This window comes from Protopterus annectens, chromosome 2.part2 (genome assembly GCF_019279795.1).
Source record: "Protopterus annectens isolate FY-2018-M chromosome 2.part2, PAN1.0, whole genome shotgun sequence".
NCBI classification, from domain to species: domain Eukaryota; kingdom Metazoa; phylum Chordata; order Ceratodontiformes; family Protopteridae; genus Protopterus; species Protopterus annectens.
In genome coordinates this window covers 410,951,357-410,975,413 of record NC_056730.1, presented here as the reverse complement: position 1 = coordinate 410,975,413, position 24,057 = coordinate 410,951,357, and the positions used below count along the sequence as shown (strand labels likewise).

Below are 24,057 nucleotides of genomic sequence, written 5' to 3'. Positions count from 1 at the left end.
ATCTCGCCCCATACATAGCTGTCCATTTTGCACACGTGTCCACTGGACACATGTAATCTGGTCTAACTGGCATCACAATGAATATAGGCTGCCCTCACCATTCTCCCAGGGGTTTGAGGGTCCAAATGTATCTGCAAATTTAGTGTATATGCACAGCTGTTGCTGTAGAAGAAATGGGCAGCTATGGACCTTTCCTATACCCTTCCTACACATGCCTACCTATTTTCCCTACTGTCTTTCCCTCTTTGTGCCCCTTTTTTCACCACTTTCCTATCAACCCTTTTTCTTTTCTTTTAAAGAAATGAGTGTGGGGGTAAGTGGCAGTAAGCACTTCTAAGCAGCAGCCTACACAGGTTGAGCAATTCCGAAGCTAACTGACTAAGAAAACAAGCGAAGGTTGGCAGTGCTTACCGTCGCACAAACTCATGCAAACCCACTTACAACTGCTTAAAAGTGCCTTAATCACTCTGTATCCAACAGCCCTTGTTCTGCCCTGCAACAAAATAAACTGCCTCTCCAAAGCTTGAACCCAGGACCCTACATTCCATACACAAATTGATTTACCACTAAACCATGGCAGATATACATAACTTGATGTTTTCACAAACATATCATCCAGCACAATCAGTCAACAGTACAGGAAATGTATTAATATCATACCACACAACCTGTTAATGCAAGAAGTCTGGACAAAGTATGCCACACTGTGGGTACAAATAGGGATATATGTCAACTAATGCTTTAATACACTTAAAATGTTGCTAGTTACACAGTTATATGCATCAGAACACATATGTAGAAGGAGATGAAGTCTGAAACATAAGTGTCGGCACTAGTTACTAACTTCAATGCTGCGACCATCCATGCCAATTGCCAAGAGAATGAGGTACAGGCCAAAACATGAGACGAATATGCATGGACATATGGACAGATATACATCTGTAAATGTAGACAGACAGCTATATGTAGATATATATATATATATATATATTTATGTATGACTCACAAATAATCATATAACATCAACTGTATATAGATACATACATATGTGTGTGTGTGTGTGTGTGTGTGTGTGTGTGTGTGTGTGTGTGTGTGTGTGTATATATATATATATATATATATATATATATATATATATATATATATATATATATATATATATATATATATATATACATATATATATACATACATATATATATATATATATATATATATATATATATACACACATACATACACATACATATATATAGATATAGATATAGCTATATGAGATGCATATAGGTACATACATACACAGACAAAAGGTATTAGTAGCCATCCATATGTAGAAGTAGTGTGGAAGTACTGGGTGCAAAGTATATCCCTCAGCCACCAGCCCTTTAACTGCCACCTGTGAAATGTGTAGTGTGGCAGCCATTCCCACAAATGAGAATACTGACATTAAACATATATCCACCCACAATTCAAAGGACATGACACGACACACAGGTATACATACACAGATGACCTTTATTTGTGTACTATACAATAATGTATGCAAGTACTTACACCACATAAGGTTTGAAATATGTAATGAGTGATGAATGCAAGGCCCACACAAAACAGTAGATGCAAGCAATGTGGATATATACCATACTATACTGTCCAGGCCAAGGCCTTCAATTAGTACATCAGTAGAAACAGGTTTTGCCTTCAAGATACGCAACAATCAACAATTACAGATGTAGTTCAGCAGCCTCCAATTACACCCTGTAGTCAAGCCCTAAGGGAAAAAGTAGCACTTGTGTTAATGTCACAGTATCGTGTACATAACATTACTTAACCTAACATCTCACTGTCACACTGTATGACCCTCATCTTAACAGATATATCCCTGAAAAGGTGTCATAGCCTAGGTTAATGGCATTGAACCCCACCCCCATAAAAGGGTGTAAAAGGGCAAGGAACACTGTGTACCACACACTTACCTCTGAAATGTACAAGGGCACATATGTGTTCTCCAGCTGTTGCTCCCATATATACGGGCTTGGCCCAACAGTTGGTGTGGGAGTCCATGACATGACTGGGATGATAGCAGTAATGCTAGCGGTAAATAATGATAGGCCATTACCTAACAACCCCTTTCTGTATCACAGCAGGACAAAGACTGGCATATATGTGGAGGCCAGAGGCAGGAACATAGGGCCATATTTGCATTATTGCTGTTACACACCCTGGAAATTGCTGGTGTTACAGGATTCTCTGCAGCATACCCTTATGCAGGAATATGACATTGAAATACAAATGGATGTAGCCATGTACTGATAGCACTCAACAGACAGAATGCCACTGATATATCTGGGACAATACCCGTGTAGTGCACAGACAAAACCTAACAGCTAATCCCCCTGGTATCATATGGATAGGCCCAGAGCTGAGAGCTATGCAGACATACAACATTCCATGCAAAAGTACATAGAAACCCTGTAAGACCAGCAAGATACAATGCACACAATACTACTCACGCTGTCTACAGGTCTGGAACCTTACCCAAATGTGTATTTGGCCTGTGTCTGCACGTCCTGCTTTAAGAGGTATTGCTACCTGCTGTCTGTAACACTTATGTCCACACACAGGAAGGATGTCCATCACAGAGGAAATGTAAAGGGACCACTCCCACATGCTGTAGGGATTTATAGTAGGTGGTTGCCATGACAGTGGTAATTGGAAGTAGTACACATGTATAATTATATATGTATGTATATATATATATATATATATATATATATATATATGTATATATATATATATGTATATATATATATATATATATGTATATATATCTATATATATATATGTATATATGTATATATATATATATATATATATATATATATATATATATATACATATATATATATATATATATATATACATATATATATATACATATATATATATATATATATATATATATATATATATATATGGCTATCTGGATAAGTATATGTACATGTATTTCCAACATATGTCCTGGACATGGAGTGTAGCCCTACCCCAGACCCTATAGTCCCCAAGTCGTAGTGCAAGGGGATGTCAGGTATGTATAGCAGGTATATTACTAGACTATTGCTACTGTCATTGGGATTGTCTTCACAGACATGGTGTGTGTGACATCTGCTTATAAGATGTGTGCCATTGGCTACTGACAGGCATCCTAAGGAAATCATTGTAAAGTACTGCCGCTAGCATGTAATGCCCCTGTTGAGTGCAGCAGAGATATTGGCTACTATATGTGGAACTTCGGACACACCCCGTACAGTCCAGAGGTATACGCATAATCCCTTAGTGCACAACATGGGTACCAGGCCTGACAATATGGATTTAAACAGCCATGTAGATGGGTATAACACATAACGGACTGGTATAAATTTGGCACCATAGGAGGATTTACACACTCATGTCTGCCCTGACATATAATGACTGCTGGTACAGGGGTGCCATGGAAACATACTACCCACTAGATATTGACAGATCTGTACAGCATCCCACTGCTCTGACATACATGACTTTTAAGGGAGGTCCGGCAGCAGGCCATCTGGCAAGTATCTGCACGTGACATCTCACTGGTTAAGTACACTAAACTGCTAGGCATGTAACAATGCACTGTGCAGGCTACAGGCAGACTGGCTCAATACTGGCCTACATCCCGTATGGGGGAATGCACATGTACCTGAGGTTCCAACTCAGCAAATAGGAGTAAACTGCATAAAACATAGTAGAAAGTTTAAAATGTGTTAAGCTTTGTTCTACAACCTGCACAGTGTAGTACAAAAAAAAACAGCACACTCAAAGTACCAAGTGAAATACACTTGTCCAAATAGTGCCAACAAATCAACTACATTGCCTTAAATCAAATAGAATCATATTTAAAACTGCATAAATAATCAATTAATTAAAAGTTCCATTGTCAGAAATGAAAAAAAAAAATCTCCAAAGAAAATGCAAATACGTAATATGTGGTAAAAATCATGATTTAACAATAAAACGGCTATAGCAGTGTTAAATCAGTACTAAAGATCATATAAATGAAGAAAAGTAAAAAATTATATACTTTCCAGTCAAGCCTTCAAAATGAAGCAAATAAACAAAACCAGGCAGATTAAAACATAGATCTACATTGCATGAGGCAGTTCCTAGTATTCAACTGATTACACAGGATTTCAGTTTCCCAGTGCAAGTCAAACACTTCAGAAAAGCCTCATAACTGCTTTATAGTAGTATTAAGCATACAACAGTAGCAAGTCAGAATTTCTAGAGAAATCAGCAGTAGTAAATAGCAAGTATATTAAAATACAAAAGTTAATATACATTACTCTCTCACACACACATACACTCGCTCTCTCTCGCTGACTGCCTCACTCGCTCTCTCACACACTCACGCTCGCTCACACTCTCACGCTCGCTCACACTCTCACACACACACTCTCACACTCTCACACTCTCACACTCTCACGCTCTCTCACACTCTCACACTCTCACACTCTCACTCTCTCACACTCTCACACTCACTCTCTCACTCTCACACTCTCTCTCTCTCACACTCTCTCTCTCACACTCTCTCTCTCACACTCTCTCTCTCTCACACTCACTCTCTCTCACACTCACTCTCTCTCACACTCACTCTCTCTCACACTCACTCTCTCTCTCACACTCTCTCTCTCACACTCTCTCTCTCTCACACTCTCTCTCACTCACTCTCTCTCTCTCACACTCACTCTCTCTCTCTCTCACACTCACTCTCTCTCTCACACTCACTCTCTCTCACACTCACTCTCTCTCTCACACTCACTCTCTCTCTCACACTCACTCTCTCTCTCACACTCACTCTCTCTCTCTCTCTCTCTCGCGCGGGACTCTCTCTCACGCGGGACTCTCTCTCTCTCGCGCGGGACTCTCTCTCTCACGCGGGACTCTCTCTCTCTCTCTCTCTCTCTCACGCGTCTCTCTCTCTCGCACGTCTCTCTCTCGTGACTCTCTCTCGCACGTCTCTCTCTCTCTCTCGCACGTCTCTCGCACGTCTCTCTCACGTCTCTCTCGCACACATTCACTCACTCTCACACATTCACTCACTCTCGCGCACACAGTCACTCACTCTCGCACACAGTCACTCACTCTCGCACACAGTCACTCACTCTCGCACACAGTCACTCACTCACACAGTCACTCACTCACTCACACAGTCACTCACTCACTCACACAGTCACTCACTCACATTTTTTAAATAAAAGAAAAAAAATAAAAATGTAATAATAAGGAAGGGAAGTTCCCAAACGGATCTTATCTGAGTCTGGAAGTTGTATTCTACCAATGCAGGCTGTTGAGAAGATTCAAATGTGTGATTCCTACAGCAGGAACCCTAAGCATCTGATTTCCTGTGACAGGGGTTAGGCTTCCCTGATGTGAGGTGCTTAGCTGATCCCCTATAACAGGTAGTCAAGGCAAGTGAATTCTGAGCTATGGAAATCTGCCAGTGTGGATTTTTCCAGGCACAGAACCCATATGCCAATGAGGAAGTGTGTGAATGATTAACATCTATAGCTGCAAAGCAATCTCAGTTTCTGGTAGGTATGTCCAACTTATGAGTTTTGAATTTTTTTTGAGTTTTTGGTGCACCAGGGATCCTTGCTACTGATTAATGTTAACAGATGAAGACACAGTGGGTAGGAGTTTCCTAGCTTCTCTCTCCCAGATGAGAGGAGCAGTGTTGCCTAGCTCAAACAGCAGCATCAAAACTATTATGAAAATGGGCAGCCTCAACCTCAGAAATACTCTGGGGTCAGGAGAAGAAAGGCAAGGAGAAAGACCACAGTTCTAGAGAACTGAAAATCCATTTACAGCTACAGCCTCCAGACAAAAAACTCTGGTGCAAAAATCTGGGGTCTGGCGGTCTATGGTGAGCACCTAGATCTACAACTCATATGGGGATCAGTCCCTGAGTGCTACTGCCACACATGGGCATTTTATGCTGAAGTGACATAATACACTACGAGATTAAGGGTATATTTTAATGCTACATTCCACATTATTGTGGCCAATCTGCACATAGGGAGAGCATGTCCCCTTGTTTGTTGCTGTAACATATAAACAGTGGCAATGTCTGCAATCACCGACAGGGCTTCAGGCCTCCAGCATGATTAAGATCTAAACGTCAAAACTGAAGGCCAATGGCCAAAATTCAACAGACATGTCCGTTCTTGTCCTTGTTTTTCCTTGTTCCATTTTCCCTGGAGCCACGAAGTCCCTGTATATGCTTCCAAAGCTAAGATGAAACTATCTTAACCATCAGGTTCATGACAGGGGCTATTTGGGCTTTACAAAAGCCATCTCCACACTAGTTTTCACCAGAACTACACACAGTCTGAATGTCCTCTAAATGGTGGAAATGAGCAGAATCACATTTTCTAACAAAAGTAGATATCTCAGATACCATTACACCCCCCAAGTCCAGTACAGTCAGTGGAATCATGCAGATGAAGGATGATATGTAACCCAGAGCTTTCAGAAAGGCTGCTGCAGGGGTGAATGCCCTCAAGACTGCCTGGCAGTAAAAGGAGTTCAATGCAATAATCTTTAATAGAAATGACAGTCTATACCTCTTGTTTTCAGGATGGCTTCAAGAAAACAATTGGGTGACAGTGGACTTCTAGTACTTCTGGGATATTCCCACGTTGGTGACAGTGGACTTCCAGTACTTCTGGGATATACCTACATTGGTGACAGTGGACTTCTAGTACTTCTGGGATAACCCCACGTTGGTGACACATTGGTAGTGCAATCCAGGGCTCTAGTTAATTCTACCTGGCAGTGGAATGGACTATCACAAAATCTTCTATGCAAGGGTAACTCTGGATGTTCTTGTCAATGAGGTGGGCAAATATTGGAGCCAAGCACTTCATGCAAACCCTGGAAGTAATGCACAGCCAAAAGGGCAAGGATGCAAGTCTTGCATCCTTTGCCACAAATCTTGAGATATGAGATACTTTACCCTCTGTCAATCTCTCTAAATAATTACTTCTTTCCCAAATCTCTCTTCTTTACCCCATGTTTTAAACAGTTTTCATTTTATCCTGCTTGTGAAGCCAGGCGTACTCTCAAGCAAAGTCCTAATATAATGCAATTCTATTCTCTTCAGTATTGTTCATCTGCAATCAGTGTTGTCTCATGGTTAAGGAATGACAGACTTATCTTTTAGAATACAAAAGAACATGGAATGTCTTTTGAAGTGTGCTGGATCTCCAGATTTGCAGTCTTCTTGAGAAATGGAAAAAAATGAAAAGTTAGGAACTTTTTGATATGCAATTTCTGCAAAACTTAATTACTTGCATATCACTACTTTCCAACAGGGTGGAGTTCAAGAAAAGGAGGCAGACTTGGATGTGTGCAGACAATCTTTAAAGCTGCCACGGTGAGTAAAAAAAAAAAAAGTCTGATTATTCATTTTCCAAAGCCAGCAACAGGGCACTGGTGTCCTGTGATTAATATTGAGGGCTGGGGAAAACGCTGTATATAGCTGTGTGTGCTACGCTATGATATAGTAAAAGATGATGACATCTTGTTGTGTGGACCCATCTGTGAGTACTAAATTATTAACTTACCTACTCTACCCAATACCTAGGATCAATACTTATGTAATAAGCCATAGAACTTAAGTATCTGGAGCATAGTTTTTTTTTCCCTGTGGCCATCCTATCTACTTTCATTTTTTATTTTATTTCACTGTGTGCACCAACCTACATATATTTTAATCAGTATCTGAATTAATTTATTAAGTTTATTAACCATTAAGCTCTTGTAGCTGGCACTTTTATGCATGGTAACACTTCAGAAAAGATGGTAATCATTAACGATTGGCACATCTCCCATTAGATTACTCTGACCTGCTAATAGCAAAAAAAAAAAAAAATGTAAATAAATACATAATGGGCACAATTTCAAATCTGGCTTACTGGTCTCTCTGGGCCTAATCCAGGGTGGTGGTAGTACCACTGTGCCAGGAAGAAGGCTGTGGGGAACTAAAGAATTCGGCCAGCCTGTGTGGGGAATTGCATGTGTGTTTAAGTAAGCAAGTGTGCAAAAGACAGTATGTTGGGTGAGTGGCAGAGAATGGTGAGACAGGGGCCAGAGGATGCCTAGCCAAACACTCAACTATACCAGTAGCATGTGTACAATAAAGTCTTAATATTGAAACCCAAACCCAAGACAGATGTACAATTTCATTAATTCTCTTGCAGACAGGTTGCATTGTGTTAATTAGTTATTGTAACAGGCTTGGAGGCACTTTCATGCTATTTCTTCACCCTTGGCTGGCAGAGATGGGATTCGAACCTAAATGATGCCATCAGAGTGGGTGGCATCCAGTCAAGAGTGTCACATTGACAGCGGCGGTATTTCCTGTCACATTCTGGAGTAATGGTGCCATCTCTCAGTCATCAGTTACTAGTTATGCCTTTTGAAGTATTTGAAGTAATTTCTATCTTCCTTAATGACTCTGGAATCATAGCCACGACTTACTCTATATGCACTACACAATTTTCAACAGGTAAATATTAGTTTGCATCTTACTATTGGTGCATGATCTGCTATAGTACTGGAGGGGACTTTTAAGCTTTCAATTAAAAACACGTTCCTGTGAAATAAAGCATCTACCCTGCCAAGCCACGTTACTGCATCTTTGGGAATAATATATAAAAATCTGAGTTCTGAATTCACATACTCCACATCAAATATTCTCATATACGTCTTCAGAAACTTATCCTCTTTTGTACTATGTTTCCTTTTAAGTCCCACTGATACATCTTTCATATTGCCTACCACTTTCTAGTACCCACCTAGAAATAAAATGCATAGCTGAAAGCTTATTTCTTCACAAAATTGCCAAAATTCCATAACAGTAGTTTTAGGTGGAATATGAACACAGCCAACACAGTCTTCATCCAGTCAGTAATGCCATACTGCCATTATTGTCCGTTTTACTGCTTCTATCACTACTGGGGCACCTCTCGAAATCGGTATTACACCTCTCTTTCCTTGTTCCCCGATATTCTACTAAATGTCTACCCTGAAATAATTTGTCAAATTTACATGTTCATTTCTACTGTAATGAAACATTGCTACTTGCACACTACACTTACTAAAAAAAATAATTTTCTTTACTGTTTGCCTATACCTGTGTTAATAATGACAAAACAGTCATTATGATAAAAAGCTGCTACACCTATGTATTATGAATGACAGCTCTTTTGAAAGTTTTTCATCTTCCATGCACACAGTAATGACCATCATGATGATCTTGTATGTAGTCGCTTTGTGCATCTGAACCCATATCACATTTCCCCAGACTTTTTGCTTCAATAAAAACACAAACAAAAAACTGAAGAGATTTCAAAAAGGAACCCATTTTCACTTACAGCAAATACACAAAACTATACACAGTTTCCAGAAAGGAAGTCAACCCCTCCACATGTACTACTACACCAACAGGCATTACCTGTTCTAAAGTAAAGGTTAACAGTGCTAATGCACACATTACAGCTTGAGTTCCCACTTACACAAATTGCTATAAACTACTTATTCCCTTTCCAAATGTGAAAAAAAAACTTTCATGCTTTCAGTAATCATTGACTTTTTAGTCGTAAGTGAACGTGCACACTTCAGAAAGAAAGAAAAAACTGTGCATGAGTGGAAAACTGTTTAGTTTAAATTAAGCCTATTTTGCAACTACATGGTCTGTCAACTTCAAAAATAAGATAAATCATAATAATAATAATAAAGTATTACGGCTGTTAGGGGGTCGCTACAGCGGAACTCCGCTCCGCTAATGATTGGCAGTGGATTTTTACGGTGGCGAGTTGCCAGCCCGACACCCAACCTTCAAAGAAGGCACACCCATTCACGCATGCACCCACCTGCATGTCTATGCGTCACTCGACCATGGGGAGGATATGCAAACTCCACACAAAAGGCGCTCCAACCGAGAATCGAACGGGAGAACCTCTTGCTATGAGGCGAAGCCGCTAACCGCTGCACCACCGCTGCCAAAAGTTAAATCATTAAAGACTATTATTCGTAACAAGGTGTGTTGCATTGCAGGAGGTCAAGGTTAAAATCAGACTGGAATGACCACAAAGCCCATATATTTCACTGATTTCATTAATTACGTCAGAAATAGCATCTGTGAGAAGCTCACATGCAAGCATCCTATTCAACACTAGGATAATACAAAAAAGATTTGAGAGAGACTAAGCACATACCATTTGAATTCAAAATGTAGAAGATTAAGGCAATCACTATAAACTTTAAGAGAAGCACTGCATGAAGTTAACCCAACTACTAGAAGAGGAAACAAGTAACCAATCACAGCATACTCCTGCAAGCACTCAATAAAAACACATATGTGGCCTACTTTAAATACTTGGATGTTAGCAACAAATCAAAATACTTAATAGTAAGAGAAGGGACTATGGATCTGAAATGCTGAGCTCAGTGAAGACGACTTCAAACATACATTACGTTCTATACAGTACATGCACAAAGTAACCATTAAGAAAAAAGGACAATACCTCTATAACAATTACCTGAAGGGAATGCCTAAAGCTCATACACAAACGGAAGGAGCTAAACTAAATGCAGTTAGATTTGTGAAGTGAATAAACCAAAGTGGAATCTCTGTACTAATAAAGGCAACTGGGTCTGCTGGCACCATGGCAAAATGACAAAGCAAAAGACAATGTTTGCATTCGAACTTAAGCTAGCATATCTGGATCCAGACATCAAAGCAGGAAGGGAAAGGATGAGAGGCTGGCAAGCAACTCTTTTTCCTCAGGGAAGGGGATGAGTTTGGAGGACTCAGCAATGCAGAAGTATCCCTTACCGAAGGACTAGAGCTATCCAGAAGTGACAGATTATTCCAAGTCTAGGACACAGGAGCACATGCCCACTGCTGCCCTTGGCAGTGAGTATTAGAGTGTTGTAAATCATGCACGGTGTTGTACTGTGTTTCTCACTTCGTAGTATGGCAGAAAGGGGAATGTGAGGAGGAAAACCAGAAACAAAGTCTGATTTACTTCAAGGAAGATGTGGGTGGCTGAAAATGATGGTCTAAACGTGAAACAGGAGATGTTAAGAGAAATTCCAACACAGGGACTGTTGAAAGACCAAGTATTTAGAACAATTCCTTCAACTAAATTTTATTCCTAAAGAAAATTAATTCAGTTGCAAATCCTCCTCCTTCAAAAAAAAAAAACTATTTCAGGTAATTTCTTTTACAGGTTTCACTGAGATAAGTGCTTTTTGGTGCAGTGGTTAGTGTTACCGCCTCACAGCTGCTCTAGTTTCCTCCCGCATCCCAAAGACATGCTGCAACTGGACACTCTAAACTGGCCCTAGGTGTGAGTGTGTGCACTTGTGCCTTCTGTGGAAGGTTGGGCAGCGGGCTGGCAACTTGACACCCTAAAACTCTACTCCCATCATTCTGTGGACCGTTGTTCCACTGCGGCGACCCTTAACCGGAAAAAGCCAAAAGAAGAAGAACTGAGATAAGCTCTTTTGTCCTTGCCGACTGGATATAAAAATATTTACAAGGACAAATGCACTTATCCCAATAAAACTTATAAAAGGAATTATCTGGAGTGGGTCTTTTTTGAAGGAGGAAGATTTGGAACTAGATTTATTTTGTTTTTAGAAATACAATTAACTCAACAATCCTGTGCTGGAATTTTGGATTGCCCTGACACACATTTGTTGTATACAGCCAGGTTGGATTGGAGATACTAGAGTCCCCACCTATGGGTGAGCTTTGATTGGCTGAGAAGTTAAGAGGAAAGACTAAATGAAGTGAATCCTAGGACTAAACTAAAACAAAAAACATGCAAAAGGCATGCTGCTAGTTAACAAACAATCCAAATATGTTAGCAAAAAGTTATGGATTTGCAGTAGAACTTTTAATGACGAAGCAAGCCACACTAGGCGTTTGATATCTTTGTCACTTCTGTCACAGTTTAGCCACTTCTTTAATATTAATCAACTTACTAAAAGCCTTGTCTATTCTCCATGCGTTAACTCTTTCTTCTCGCTTAAATTTGTTCTAGGGAAAAAAAAAAAAGAAAGAAACACAATTAGCTTATTTGAGAAATACAATTAGCTTATTTCACCATTAAGAATGCTTACCTTTGGGCTGGGATGTGGCAATAAGCAATTTCCTAACAAGAAAATAAATACAAAAAAATGCATATTTGTAACAATATAAAACAACAGTAAATCCTCATATAGCACTTTGTTATGACATCACTTTGATGACAATTCTCTTAGATGTCAAACCTCACCCCCACCTGCATGAGAGACTCATTTCCCCAGAGCAAGAGCTCTTTGACCCAATCAATGCTCAGAGGCTGAAGCTCGGATGAACGAAAGCACAAAGCTATAATGCGCACTCAGAGAATGGAGGTTTTACTTAAAACTCCATGGTCACCATGCCCCCTAACATATGAAGAGAGGATATGCAATGAAACTTCCCAAATTTTGCCCACTCCTCAATGTGATGCACTCAGAAGGTCCTGCTTCCTTCATGACAGCATCTTTGGTATGTTTACTGGTCTCTATTGGGAAGTCTAATACTGAACATGTGTTTGGGCACAAAGTCCCTACACCCCTTCCCAACAAAAGAGGCAAACATGCAGTCATGTCATTCCTCTCTCCTCCTCCCTATTTCAGTTCCTGCAAGTACACAACCTGTTAGTTAAATAGGGAACATGTGGGACACAATTATGGCTTTATCCCACTAGTCCAACAGAGATGATTAGGAAATCCTCTGGAAACGCTTGCAGCCAGTGACACTATCAGAAGCACTATCAAATCACTATCAAATCATTCATTATGATAAAAAACATATCTTTTTAATGCAGTGGAATGGTAGATGACAACCCTTCCCAGCATCAAGTAATCTCAAATATAATCATTAAGGAGACAGGCTCCTACATCCATTCAACCCCACCACCACAATAAGCTCACTATGAAGGCAAAAAATATAGTACAGTTGTGTACACTTACCATACATGCAGATGTTAGAGTGTATTCACTGTTGCAGTCATTACATTTGGGTAATCCTGCTGGCAGGTTGCCCTCAGTCGGCCTGAATTCCAAACTCTTGGGTCTTGTGTCGGTTGCTGTCGCCCCTTCCCGGACATCAGGTCGTCAGGAGTATAAAAGCAGCAGCCAATGCCATTTTCTTCAGTTTTTCTTGCCCCAGATGTCAGGTGCCCCCTAAAAGGGTAGTATATATATATATATATATATATATATATATATATATATATTTACATGCACCAATATGAACTTTACCTTCATCTAAAAGCAAATACACCACATAGGTTGTATAAATCAGAGAAGGAAAGATAAGTTCCAGCAGAAAAAAGGGGGATGGTGGGTGGGTAACCTGGACTGCAACAGTGAATACACTCAAACATCTACATTTATGGCAAGTGTACACAACTGTACTATGTTCTTAGTGTTTCACTGTTGCAGTCATTACATTTGGGTAGAGTCCCAAAGCTATGGTTGGGAGGCTGGAGCTAAACGGCATTAGGAGTGGCTATGAGGCCCTGCAGAACGACAGTGGCAAAGCCTGCCCTGGATTTAGAGTTAAGTGGCAGATGATAGTGCTTTGTAAAGGTGTGCACTGAACTTCAAGTAGCAGCCTCTAAAATGTCTTTGGTTGGTACTCCCCTGAGAAAGGCTGCTGAAGTGGCTGCAGCTCTGGTTGAATGTGGCCTAATGCCCTTAGGCACTGGCTTGCAATGGTGAAAATAGCAGAAATGAATGAAGTGGCCTATCCACTTTGAAATGGTCTGCTTTAAGATAGCCTTTCCTTGTGATCCTGCAGCATATGCCACCAGTATTTGCTCCGTCTTCCTGAAAACTTTGGTCCTGTCCAAGTAGAATCTAAGCTGTCTGTGTACGTCCAAAGAATGCAGAATTCTCTCCCCCTTGTTCTGTGGATTTGGATAAAAAGTTGGCAGATGAATAGTTTGGTTAAGAGCCAAACTGGACACCACCTTAGGCATTAATGTTGGGTTTGTCCTCAGAGAAACCCTGTCTGGATAAAACATGATCAAAGGTTCCAAAGCCATGAGTGCCTGTAGCTCTGAAACTCGTCTTGCAGAAGTTATTGCTAGGAGCAGAGCTGTTTTCCAAGATAAAAATATTATATCAGCAGTAGCAGCTGGCTCAAAAGGAGGCAGGGTGAGTTTTTCGAAGACATAGTTGAGGTCCCATGCAGGTATTGGTGTTCTCCTTGGAGGCCTTATATTTTTGGCTCCTCTGAGGTACTGCTTTAATAAAGGATGAGAAAAGATTGGTGGCTCTGTACTGTAATGAGCCGAAATGGCAGAGGCATGAATTTTAATTGATGAAAAAGACTGGCCTTTGTCCAGCATCTCAGTTAAGTATTGCAAAATCTGAGGAATATTTGGAAAGTACAGTTTTGTACCTACCATAAATGTAGATGTTAGAGTGCTCGCCCTGCTGCAGTCCTCACACTTGGGTTATCCTGCCGTCAGGCGGTCCCGCAGTCAGCCCGAATTCCAAAGTCTTGGTCCGGCATCGGTTGCTGTTGCTTCCTCCCTGACGTCAGTGCACCAGGGGTATACAAGAGGCATCCAACGCCATTTTCTTCAGTTTTTCTTGCCCCAGATGCCAGGTGCCCCCAAAAAGTAGGCAAAAAAATATATATATATATATATATATATATATATATACATACACACACATATATATATATATATATATATATATATATATATACATATGGCTATACAAAAATAAAACAAAACCCTTAGGTACAAGCAAATACACCACAGAGGTAGTATAGGATAAAGTGGTAGAGATACGTTCAGCTAGTTCAGAGGGGATGGAGGGAGGGTAACCTGGACTGCAGCAGGGTGAACACTCGAACATCTACATTTATGGTAGGTACAAAACTGCAGTATGTTCATCGTGTTACCCTGCTGCAGTCATCACACTTGGGTTGCATCCCAAAGCTAAGGAGGGGAGGTGGAGTCAAACAGGGTTAGAAGAAGCTAGTAGGCCCTGCAAAACTGCAGTGGCAAAACCAACTCTAGTCTTAGAGTAAAGAGGTAAGTGATGGTGTTTGGTGAAGGTGTGCACTGAACTCCAAGTAGCAACTTCCAGAATATCCTTGGTTGGCACTCCCCTGAGAAAGGCTGCTGATGTAGCTGTAGCCCTGGTAGAGTGGGACCTAATGTTAGCAGGTACTGGTTTCCCATGATGTTTGTAGCAGAAACGTATGCAATGTCCTATCCATTTAGAAATGGTCTGTTTTGAGATAGCTTTTCCTTGTGATCCTGTAGCACAGGCTACAAAGAGCTGGTAATTTTTTCTATAGGCCTTAGTTTTATCCAAGTAGTAATGTAATTGCCTGTGAATGTCCAAAGAGTGCAGGAGTCTTTCCCCTTTGTTCTGGGGATTTGGGAAGAAGGTGGGCAAGTGAATGGTTTTGGTTTAGGGCCACACTGGATACCACCTTTGGCATAAAGGAAGGATTAGCTCGTAGAGAAACTGTCTTGATGAAAATTGAGGAAAGGTTCCACTGCCATTAGTGCCTGTAGCTCTGAGACTCTTCTAGCTGAGGTTATTGCTAGTAGTAGGGCAGTTTTCCATGAAAATTTGTTTAAATCAGTTGAAAAAGCTGGTTCAAAGGGCGGCAGTGTAAGCTTTTCCAAGACAATAACACAATAACTCCACAAGCAAATACCAGCGTTGCTCGACTTTCAACTGTAATGTCACAAGTAGCAGAAGTCAATCCCAACTGGAACAGTAGAAAAAGCAAATGCAATCTTCAATTAACAAACAAGTTAGTACGATGAATCCTTTATTAGAACAAAAAGACAAGCTCAAAACAAGCGCTTTCGCCTGGTTGTAACCAGGCTTTATCAAGTTAATTAACACAAATAGTTCCAAATCTTTTATACTCTTGAAAGTTGATCATGTGATCTTAACTTAATTAATTGTGAAGTTGCTAGGTAAATTACTGAACTTAAATGGAAATAGTACAAATTTTGTTATAGGAATAAAAAACATAATGTTCAACCTAAAAATAAAATCTATCCTAAAAATAGAGCGTGTAAAGAAATATATGTTTAAAACTATTACAAGCATTACTAAAAAATTTATAAAAATATGTATTTGTTAAAAAAGATAGAATTTATTAAACCCTTACAATGCACTGACAGCTGCTAAATAAAACTGCTATCCTAGTGCTGGAGAAACCGCAGAACTTCAAAATTAATGAGGGTGACCAAAGTCTATCCTGAATTGTAAACACTGTAGAAAATGATTGTTAAGTATATCCAAAGAATTCTTTCGACAGTGAGGGTAATGTAAAACAGTGTAACTTTTATGCATGTCCATGCTATTTTGTGTTAAAACCTATCTCTATTGATTTTTAAAACACTAATGAGATTGATAGTGTCATTTAAACCTGGGGGCTTGGTTACATTTAACTTCAGTTGCCAAATAAGCTCTCTGTTTTCAAGCCGGGTTTCCCAATCTCCACCTCTAGGGTCATGGGGAAAGTACAGTTTTGTACCTACCATAAATGTAGATGTCCGATAGGTATGCATCTGCAGTCATCACATATGGGTTTGTCCTGCCTCAGGCAGCCCTTCGGTCGGCCGTATTCCAAAGTCTGGGTCCGGCATCGGCTGATGTCGCCCTTTCCCCGACGTCATAGTGCCCGGGGTATATAAGCGTCAGCCGACACCATCTTCCTCAGTTTTTCTTGCCCCAGATGCCAGGTGCCCTCTAAGGAAGGCTAAATTTGGAGAAATGTAATAAATTCCAAACATGCACAGATAAATACACAAATATATATATATATATATATATATATATATAAAACAAATACACCATAATAGATAACCCCAGCTAGCTATGAGAGGGATAAGTACCCAAGAAATACCACAGAGGGGAAGGAGGGAGGGAAACCTGACTGCAGATGCATACCTATCGGACATCTACATTTATGGTAGGTACAAAACTGTACTATGTCCTTCAAGGATGCATCTGCAGTCATCACATATGGGTAGAATACCATAGCCAATCTGGGGGTGGAGGATCTATGTAAATGATGGTGTAGCTAAAATGCCTTGCAGGACTGCCGTAGCAAAGCCTCTCTGGATCTGGAATATAAAGGTAAATTATAATGCTTGGAAAATGTATGCACGGAGCTCCATGTAGCAGCTTCTAAAATGTCCTTGGTAGCCACCCCTCTTAAGAAGGCTGTGGAGGTGGCTGTAGCTCTGGTGGAATGAGGTCTAATGTTAGCTGGCACAGTCTTTCCATGAAAGGAGTAACAAAAACAAATGCAATTCCCTATACATTTTGAAATTGTCTGTTTGGAAATTGCTTTTCCTTGCGCACCAGCAGCATATGCTACAAACAGCTGGTCAGTTTTTCTGTAACTTAGTTCTGTCCAAGTAGTAGCGCAACTGCCTGTGTATGTCCAGGGTGTGCAAAAGTTTTTCCCCTTTGTTTTGTGGATTTGGAAAGAAGGTAGGCAGGTGAATAGCTTGGTTTAATGAGACCCTGGATACCACCTTTGGCATGAAGGATTGGTTCTCAATGAAACTCTGTCCTGATGAAAAATAAGAAATGGCTGTACTGCCACGAGGGCCTGTAACTCAGATACTCTTCTTGCTGAGGTTATAGCCAGAAGGAAGGCAGTCTTCCAAGACAGGAACTGTGGTTCTGCAGATGCTGCTGGTTCAAAGGGAGGTAGTGTTAGTTTTTCCAACACGAAGTTAAGGTCCCAAGTAGGCACTGATGGTTTCCTTGGAGGATTGATGTTTTTAATTCCTCTTAGAAACTGCCTTAGGAGAGGATGAAAGAAGACAGGTGGATCAGTACTGTACTCTGCTGAAATTGCTAAAGCATGAATTTTAATGGAAGAGTAAGACAAGCCATTGTGGAGCATTTCTGCCAAGTATTCCAAAATATGTGCCATGTTCATCACTGTCGCATCCAGGCCCTTTGCGTTGTTCCAAGTGTGAAATCTTTTCCATTTTGCTGAATATGCCTTCCTTGTGGAAGGCCGGCGAGCTTCCATGAGGATATCCTTCACTCTCTTGGATAGCTTATCCTGTGGAGGAATCAAGGTATTTTCCAGGCTGTTAGTTGCAAGGTTTTCAGGTTGGAATGCAGAGTTTTGTAATTGTGTTGTGTCAGGAGAAGTGGCCATAGTGGAAGAGGTCATGGTTTCGTGCATGACATGCTCTTTAACAGTGGGTACCAGTGCTGTCTTGGCCAGTACGGAGCTATCAGAATCACTTTTGGCTGCTCTGTCCTGATCTTCATTAAGACCTTGGTCATTAATGGAAGAGGTGGAAATGCATACTGTTAAAGTTCTCCAGCTGAAAGAAAGGGCGTCCACTTTCCATGCTTGTGGGTGGTATGTCCTTGAGCAGAATTTCTTCAGCTGATGATTGTGGGGGGAGGCAAAGAGATCTATGTCCGGCCTCCCCCATAATTGTGTTATCTGAAGGAAGATGTCTGGGTGCAGCATCCATTCGTGTGCATCCATGATGTTTCTGCTTAAGCTGTCCGCCAGTATATTGTCCTTTCCTGGCACGAACTGGGATTGTAGCTCTATATTGATTTTCAAGGAAAGTTCCCATAGATTCATTGCCAGTCTGCAAAGAGGGTAAGAATGGGTGCCCCCTTGCTTATGTACCACAACTGTGGTGTTGTCTGTCCTTATTAGCAGGTGGCCTTGATGCAGAAAGAGTTTGAAGGCCTCGATTGCATGCATCACTGCCAGCATTTCCTTTTGGTTTATGTGCATGCGCAGCTCTTTTTGTGACCATAGTCCTTTGAATGCATCTGCCCTCCATGTGCGCTCCCCATCCGTGGTCTGAAGCGTCCGTTGTAATGGTTTGGCTGGCTATTGGTTTGCTGAAGGGCAGAACCCTGTTTGACTGGCTTGCTTGAGCCCACCATAGAAAATCCTTTTGAAGGCATGGAATGAATGGTATCAAAGTTTCCAAGCTGTGACTTTGCTGAGACCATAAACTCCTTAGGTACCATTGTAGTTTCCTCATATGCAGCCTTGCTTGTGGAATCAGGAGAATGCAAGAAGCCATGTAACCCAGGGCCTGCAGGATTTTCCTTGCAGTCAGCTGAGTTTGTCTTGACAGATTTTTGAAGTAATCCGGTAGCTGACTGTTTTTCTTCTGTGAGGAAAGCCATTTGGGTGATTGTGTCTAGATTTGCACCCAGAAAAGTTATTCTTTGGGATGGAACAAGTCTTGACTTGTGAATGTTGACTGTATATCCCAAGGCCTGAAGTAGGTGAATGGCATAATTCAAGTGTTTTACCAAAGTTTGTTGAATGTCCGCTTGTATAAGGCAGTCGTCCAGATATGGGTATATTTGAATCCCCTGAAGTCTGCAGTGTGCAATTACTGATGCCAGGCATTTCGTGAATACTCTGGGCGCAGTAGATAAGCCAAAGGGCAATGCTGAGACTTGATAATGCTCTGAACCTGCAAGAAATCTGAGGTGCCTTCTGCAACTTTGTCTGATAGGGACATGCAGGTATGCCTCCTTGAGGTCCAGAGTTACCAGCCAAGACCCCTTGCCCAGCATGGGAAGGAGTTGCTGTAGAGTCAGCATTTTGAATTTTGGCACAATGAGATAAGTATTTAGTGCGGACAAGTCGAGAATAGGCCTCCATTGCTTTTCTTTTCTTGGAACAAGGAATAGTCTGGAATAAAATCCTTGGCCTTGTTCTGAGAGAGGAACCTTTTCTATAGCTTTCATTTGCATTAAGTTTGAGATTTGTTTCAAAGCCTCTGCCCTTTGATTCGGTGGCAGGTCTGGCATGCCTTTTCTTTTTGGTAATGTGTGAAAATGGAACCTGTATCCTTTGTCTATTATTTGTAGTGTCCATTTGTCCCTTGTAATACTGTGCCAGTTTTCTGAATATAGAAAGCTTTCCGCCCAAAGGTGCTTCCAATTGAGCCCTGGTTGGCGGTGTCAAAGTAAAGTCATTGAGTCTGTCCTTGTGCAGCAGTTGTAGATCCTGCACTACCTCTCTGGTTGGGAGGCTGCCATTGACGGCCTCTGTAGGAGCCTCTAGCTTGCCCTCTACCTCTGGCACGCCTGTTCTTGCCTCTCTGAAATCTCTCTGTCTGGAAAGGACCAATTCTTGGAAGGCCAATTTCTGCTGAATCTTGGTGGTTGGACTTGGAGAAAATCTTTGACTGTTTGTACAGATTTTGCTTTTTCTTCAAATTTCTTTAAGACCTCCTGAGCAGTGGGAGCCACATAACTTTTGCTTTTCCAGTGGAACATCCAGAAGCTTTGCTTTAACATGGTCTGGCAGAGATTGTTCCTTCAGCCAAGCATGCCTACGTATGACTGCACCTGTCATAGATGACCTACATGAAGCTTCCAATGCATCATAACCACACTGCAAGAAATGGTTGCTAACCTGTTGGGAGTTATGTACCAGATCCTGAAGCGATTTGCGATCTAGGGGCTCAAGTGAAGACAGTTTTTTTATGCAATTCATCCAACAAATACTCTTGGTACTGTATCATATGAAATTGACAATTTAAAGCCCTCATACAAAGAGTAGCAGAAGTATACACTTTTTTACCCCATCTCTCTAAAGCCCTGGACTCCCTTTCAGGGGGGAGTGGATTTTTATAAGTGACAGCTGCAACCCCTTTAGGGCCCTGGGAAATAGTTTCTGGATCAGCAGAGTGGGCCTTGTAAAGGAAAAGATGCGAGTCCGGGACCCTGTAGTACCTATCGGGTTTGGCAGGAGCCGGAGGAAGAGTGTCAGGGGTTGTGCTAGACTCAGAGTACACATCATCAATGACATTCAAAACAGGAGGAATAGCCAAAGGTCTATGCTGAGGTAAATGCAAGAAAGTCCTTAATCTCTTCCTGGAATAAGAGAATTCCTGGCTCTGCCATTGGAAATGCTCTCTCAGTGTGAAGTGTCTCCCCGAAGGAAAGCTCTTCAGGAGGGAAGGCCGAGGGGATAGATTCCTCTGCATCAGAATCCTCGTAGGCCGAAAAAGCCTCCTCCTGGTAGTCCGACAGAGTAGAGCCATCCGAGGCCTCATCTGAGGAGTGGGGATCAGAGGGGCTTAACCCTGGGCCTTTTATCTGGAGGAGGTTGAGAGCCCCTGTCCGGATGAGGCTGTGAGCTCCTAATTAAGGAAATAAGGTCCTCTGCTAAACTTAGGATCTGTAAACCTGTAGAGGGTCCCTGAGGAATAACCCTGGGAGGCAAAGCTTTTGAGTGTTTAGCAGCTTTAGCCCTAGAGAATGCCTTTATGGACATGGATGCAGGAGGCCTGGCTGCACCACGTGCTGGTGTAGTTTTGTCTAGGGGAATGGTGTGGGAAGGTTCCAGGACACCGGTTTCTGATGGAGATTCAATAACCGACTCCGTAGGAGCCTCCGGGGCCGAGGTTGTCGGTTGAGCGGTATCGGTGGACGGAAGCACCAAGGACTCAGCTTCAGCCGAGACCGAGACACTCGCGGTAGGCCTGGCCGTGGTTTCAGCCGAAACAGCAGCCCACGTGTGTTGGTCCTTGTCCTTCCGTTTCTTTATTAAATGTGAAGTCGGAGTCTCCGACGGCATATTGTAAGCAAAACTAGCCCCAAAAAATTCCTCTGCGAACTCCACCCGACATCTAAGAGTGCGTCGGTTGAAGGAAGCACAGGCTGAACAGGCCGAGACGTTGTGGTCTGGGCCTAGGCAGGGGAGGCAGTAAGAGTGGAAATCCTTATGAGGTATTTGTTTCCCACAAGTTAAGCAATTATTAATTTTATCTGACATCGGCTGAGGCAAGAAAGAATCCCCAACGGGGTACTTAGCTTTTGAAGTCTTCGGTAGCTGAATTACAGGAGCTGGCTGGCCGACCGGCACTTGCGAACTGCTTCTGCTTCGGGCACCATGCAGCAAGAAAGACCGAGGAAGATGTCGTCGGCTGACGCTTATATACCCCAGGCGCTATGACGTCGGGGAAAGGGCGACATCAGCCGACGCCGGACCCAGACTTTGGAATCCGGCAGACCAAAGGGCTGCCTGAGGCAGGACAACCCATATGTGATGACTGCAGACGCATCCTTGAAGGACATCCTGTTCAAGTACAAAAAAAGTACAGTTTTGTACCTACCATAAATGTAGATGTTCGAGGATTCCATTGCTGCAGTCCTGACTATTGGGTATAGTCCGCGTCCAGTCGGCCCGAATACCAGAGTATAAGGCTGACGTCGGTCAGGGCGCATTAGACTGACGTCAGTACGTCAGGGTACTAATGCGCATGACCGACGTCATATCCTCAGTCTTTTCTTGCCCCAGATGTCAGAAGACCCTAAAAAGACAAGCCCCAAAAAACCTGCACCAAAAACATGTACAATATATACAACAATATATACAAAAATATAGACATGTAAACTCACCTACACAACCACCCCTAAATACAGAGAAGGAGGGAGGGTAAATTGGACTGCAGCAATGGAATCCTCGAACATCTACATTTATGGTAGGTACAAAACTGTACTATGTTCTTCGTCTTCCATTGCTGCAGTCCTGACTATTGGGTAGAATCCCAAAGCAGAGGTAAGGGAGGCTGGCAAATCATAAAGAAGTAGGAGCTGACAACATGCCTTGCAAAACAGCTGTGGCAAAACCAGCCCTAGACTTAGAGTAGATAGGAAGGTGATAATGCTTAGAGAAAGTATGCACTGAACTCCAAGTAGCTGCTTCCAAAATATCCTTAGTTGCCACCCCTTAGAAATGCTGTTGAAGTGGCAGTAGCCCTAGTGGAATGAGGCCTAATCCCAGCTGGAATCTCCTTGCCATGATGGGAATAACAAAATGCAATGCAAAAGCCAATCCACCTAGAAATAGTTTGTTTTGACACAGGCTTGCCCTGAGAACTCAAAGCAAAAGAAACAAACAACTGCTGAGACTGCCTAAAATCCTTAGTCCTGCTTAAATAATAACGCAATTGCCTGTGTACATCTAAAGTGTGCAAAATCTTTTCCCCTTTATTTTGAGGGTCTGCAACAAACGTAGGTAAATGAATAGTTTGGTTTAAAGCCACACTAGAAACCACCTTAGGCATAAAAGAAGGATTAGTACGTAATGATACCCTATCCTTATGGAAAATCAAAAAGGGCTCTACTGCCATAAGGGCCTGCAACTCAGACACCCTTCTTGCAGAAGTAATAGCCAACAGAAAAGCAGTCTTCCATGACAAGTATTTCAATTCAGTAGTAGCTGCAGGCTCAAAAGGTTGTAGAGTAAGTTTTTCCAACACAAAATTGAGATCCCAAGCAGGAGTAGGAGCTCTACGTGGGGTCTTATCTTCTTTGCCCCTCTAAGAAACTGCTTCAACAAAGGATGCGACAACATAGGTGGGTCACAATCATAGTGAGCTGAAATTGCTGCAGCATGAATCTTTATGGAAGAGAAGGACAAACCTTTGTCCAATAATTCAGTAAGATATTGAAGAGCCACACTCAAATTAGGCTCAGAAATCTCCAAATTCTTTGCTGTACTCCAAAATAAAAATCTCTTCCATTTTTCTGCATACACTTTCCTTGTACTAGGTCTTCTAGCTTCCATAATCACATTCAAAACTTGTTGAGGAAGTTGAGACCTGCTGTGTTTCAACACAGAATATGCCAAGCTGTTAGATGAAGAGAGTGTAGCTTGACATTGAGCAGATGACCGTCCTTCTGAGATAACAGATGAGGAATCAGAGGTAAAGGCCATGGAGGCTTCTTTACCAGACTCCGTAGTAGAGGGTACCAGTGTTGCCGAGGCCAATCTGGAGCTATCAAAATCATCCTTGGCCTGTCTTGTCTGACCTTTAACAGTACCTTTGGAAGAAGAGGTAGAGGTGGAAAGGCATACACATGAAGGTTTTTCCAACTGAAAGACAGAGCATCCACTTTCCAAGCTGTGTG

The 24,057-nt window shown here is 41.8% G+C and overlaps 1 protein-coding gene across 1 annotated transcript in view; it reads right to left on the bottom strand.

Annotated features, from left to right (window-relative positions):
* Positions 1–24,057, bottom strand: part of LOC122795947 (transcription factor TFIIIB component B'' homolog) — a 586,977-nt gene that overhangs the window by 316,442 nt on the left and 246,478 nt on the right. Inside the window, exon 7 of the mRNA XM_044064430.1 lies at positions 12,076–12,130. Coding sequence (XP_043920365.1) covers positions 12,076–12,130 — 55 coding nt within the window. The remainder of the gene's footprint in view (positions 1–12,075; positions 12,131–24,057) is intronic.